At 40.4% G+C, this 3,054-nt stretch overlaps 1 protein-coding gene across 1 annotated transcript; it reads left to right on the top strand.

Annotated features, from left to right (window-relative positions):
• Positions 1-604: 604 nt before the first annotated feature.
• Positions 605-2,572, top strand: LOC131597922 (uncharacterized). Its single transcript, XM_058870580.1, has one exon. The coding sequence runs from the start codon at positions 605-607 to the stop codon at positions 2,570-2,572; it is 1,968 nt and encodes a 655-aa protein (XP_058726563.1).
• Positions 2,573-3,054: the final 482 nt, after the last annotated feature.

A 3,054-nucleotide genomic window follows, 5' to 3' on the forward strand; every position in this document is an offset into this window, starting at 1 on the left:
TTTCTTCTTGGGAAATAACCTCATCTCATGGTTCAGTAAGAAACAAAATTGTGTATCCCTATCTACTGCAGAGGCAGAATACATTGCAGCAGGAAGTAACTGTTCTCAGCTCGTTTGGATGAAACAAATGCTAACAGAATATAATGTCACACAAGATGTCATGACATTATATTGTGACAACCTAAGTGCCATTAACATCTCAAAGAATCCTATCCAGCATAGCAGGACCAAGCACATTGATATTAGGCATCACTTTATAAGAGATCTTGTTGAAGATAAAGTAATTGCCTTGGAACATGTTGCTACTAATCTCCAACTGGCTGATATTTTCACAAAAGCTTTGGATGCTAATCAATTTGAAAATTTGAGAAGTAAGCTAGGCATTTGTCTTTGTGAAGAATTATAACAATTAACCGGGTGTGGGGCCAACAGTATCCTTCTCTCCAAATATTTGTTATCATTACATATTAAAGTGTATTTTCCCCCTCTTTTACACCTTCTCCAAACGGTTCCCATTCCCACAAAACCTATTTTCGGCATTCACGCTACCTCTCTGATTCGCTGCATTCACAAACCTCTCTCCATCATTCCATTCACTCTCAACATGTCTCAGACCTCTCCCTCAAAGAACACTACTCCTCGCTCTGAAACTGCATCCGACTCTAGGGCACCAAATATGGTAGGTGATCAGGATGTTGTACTGGATGTTGTGCCATTGAACTCGGTCCCAGCCATTGATCCTGTTGGTAGTATACCAAGAAAGATGCATGCAAGAAAATCAACTGGTGGGTCTATTCCAGAAACGTTCTCTGCTAGGGATAAAGAAGGGACTGCTTATGTCCACAATGCAATCGCAGGCCTTGTCACAAGAATCTTGAATGAAGGTCACAAGGTAGAAGGAATATCTGTCCCTTTAGCCCAAGCTCCTGCTCCTGAGAACAGCAAAGATAATCAGGTTGATGCTAGCAAGGATCATGTTGATGTTGAGACATCTGAAACCAACAATGTTGAAGGCTCTGATGCTAAAGATATTGAAGCATCTGAAGATAAAGATGCGGAGATTCTTGAAACAGAGAAACCTGAAGAGGTCACTGCTACTTCTCCTAAAGAGAAGGCTACTCGCCCTACTGACAATACAAATGATGTGGTGGATCTGGATAATCTTGATGATCCTATTGACATTGCTGATGATGACCTCATCTCCAGCATTTCCAACAGAGTCAAGGCTCGAAGGGGAAAACAGGTTGATGATCAACATCCTCCCAAGACAAAGGTTGCTCCTCTAAAGAATGCCACCAAAGAAAAGATCAAGAAGGTCTCTGCTGAGTCTTCAAGAACTGGGAGCAAGGTTGCTGTGAAGAAGAGAAAAGAAAGAAGTGTTTCTGACTCCGAAGACAATGTCCTAAGTGATGTCCCTGACATCCCTTCAAAGAAGAAGATTGCTGTCACAAAATCCTCCACAAAGGTCCGTGATGTTCCCTTGGACAACATTTATCTGCACTATGCTTCAAATGCTATCCAGTGGAAGTTTGTTTATCAAAGAAGGCTGGCTCTGGAAAGAGAACTTGCAAATGATGCTCTGGAATGTCAAGAGGTCATGAAGCTCATCAAATCTGCAGGTTTGCTTAAAACTGTTACTCATTTTTCTAAATGCTATGAAATGCTCGTGAAGGAATTTATAGTGAATTTGTCTCAAGATTGTGCTGATGGAAGAACTGAGGATTTTCATAAGGTGTATGTTAGAAGAAAGTGTATAGATTTTTCCCCTACTGTTATCAATCTCTATCTAGGTAGAGATGCTGAGGCTCAACCTGAGCTTGAAGTAACTGACAATGAAGTATGCAAAGTTATCACTGGTGGTAAGGTTAAGAAATGGCCCATAAAGAGTAAATTGTCTGCTAGTCTTTTGAATGTCAGGTATGCCTTGCTGCACAAAATTGGTGCTGCAAACTGGGTGCCTACCAATCACACTTCTACCATTGTTGTTGGCCTAGGTAGACTCATATATGCTGTGGGAACCAAGACAAAATTTGACTATGGGACCTACATATTTGAGCAAACTATGAGGCATGTTGGTACTTCTGCTACCAAGCTACCCATTGCTTTTCCATCCCTGATATGTGGGATAATCCTCAAGCAACACCCTGGAATTCTGAAAGCTAAAGATTCTGTATGTAAGAGGGAGAGTGCTTTGTCATTTCACTATAAGCTGCACCAAAGGTCAGATGACATAACATCTGCTGGGACATCACAACCCAGCAAGTCTGTGAACAAAACCTTTCTCATTGCTGAGCTGAAAGAGACTTGTAAGGAGTTGGACAACAGGAAGATGAAGCTTGAAAAGCTCATTCAAAGTCTTGAGCAGTCTACAGATGATGATCATGCTGGTGGAAGCGATGGTGACAATATGGATGAAGACAAGGGTGCTGATAGTGGTGATGAGGAAGAGGCCGAGGATGGTGAGGGTACTGAAGATACTGGGAGTAGTGATGCTAATGAAGAGACTAGTGGCTCTAGTGATGAAGAGATTAGTGGCTCTAGTGATGAAGAGACTGATGGTTCTGACAATTAGCTCTTCTTCTGGTGTTTCTTTCATGCTGATCTTCTGTTTGTGTTTGGCTCCTTTTGTGGCTAAAAAGGGGGAGTGATGGATATTTTGGTTGTTGGTTATTTTTGTTGGATATTGGTTGTTGGATATTTTGTTTTTTTTTTTTGTTGTTTTATGATATTTTGGATGTTTTCTGGTTCTCCATGACAATGATAAGTGGTATTCTGTAACAGATGATTAAATAGATGTTTTCTGGATTTCTGGTGATTAATCAAGCTGGCTGTTGTTTGCCTACAGAATTTATTTTTCTGTATTGTTTGCCTACAGAATTTATTTTTCTGTATTCTTGGTGTTGTTGGCTGCTGTGTATGCTCTGATATTATATGGTTACATCTATTCGTGTTTTAGCCAAAAATTTGCCAAAGGGGGAGTTTGTAGATGTTGTTGATTGGCTGTAATTTTTGGTAAAACTCATTGTGATTTTATCATGTCAAAACTGGTGTCAT

This window comes from Vicia villosa, linkage group LG4 (assembly GCF_029867415.1).
Source record: "Vicia villosa cultivar HV-30 ecotype Madison, WI linkage group LG4, Vvil1.0, whole genome shotgun sequence".
NCBI lineage: Eukaryota > Viridiplantae > Streptophyta > Magnoliopsida > Fabales > Fabaceae > Vicia > Vicia villosa.

Coding starts and splice junctions, on each gene's coding strand:
- LOC131597922 (XM_058870580.1), top strand. CDS start 605: ATGTCTCAGACCTCTCCCTCAAAGAACACTACTCCTCGCTCTGAAACT.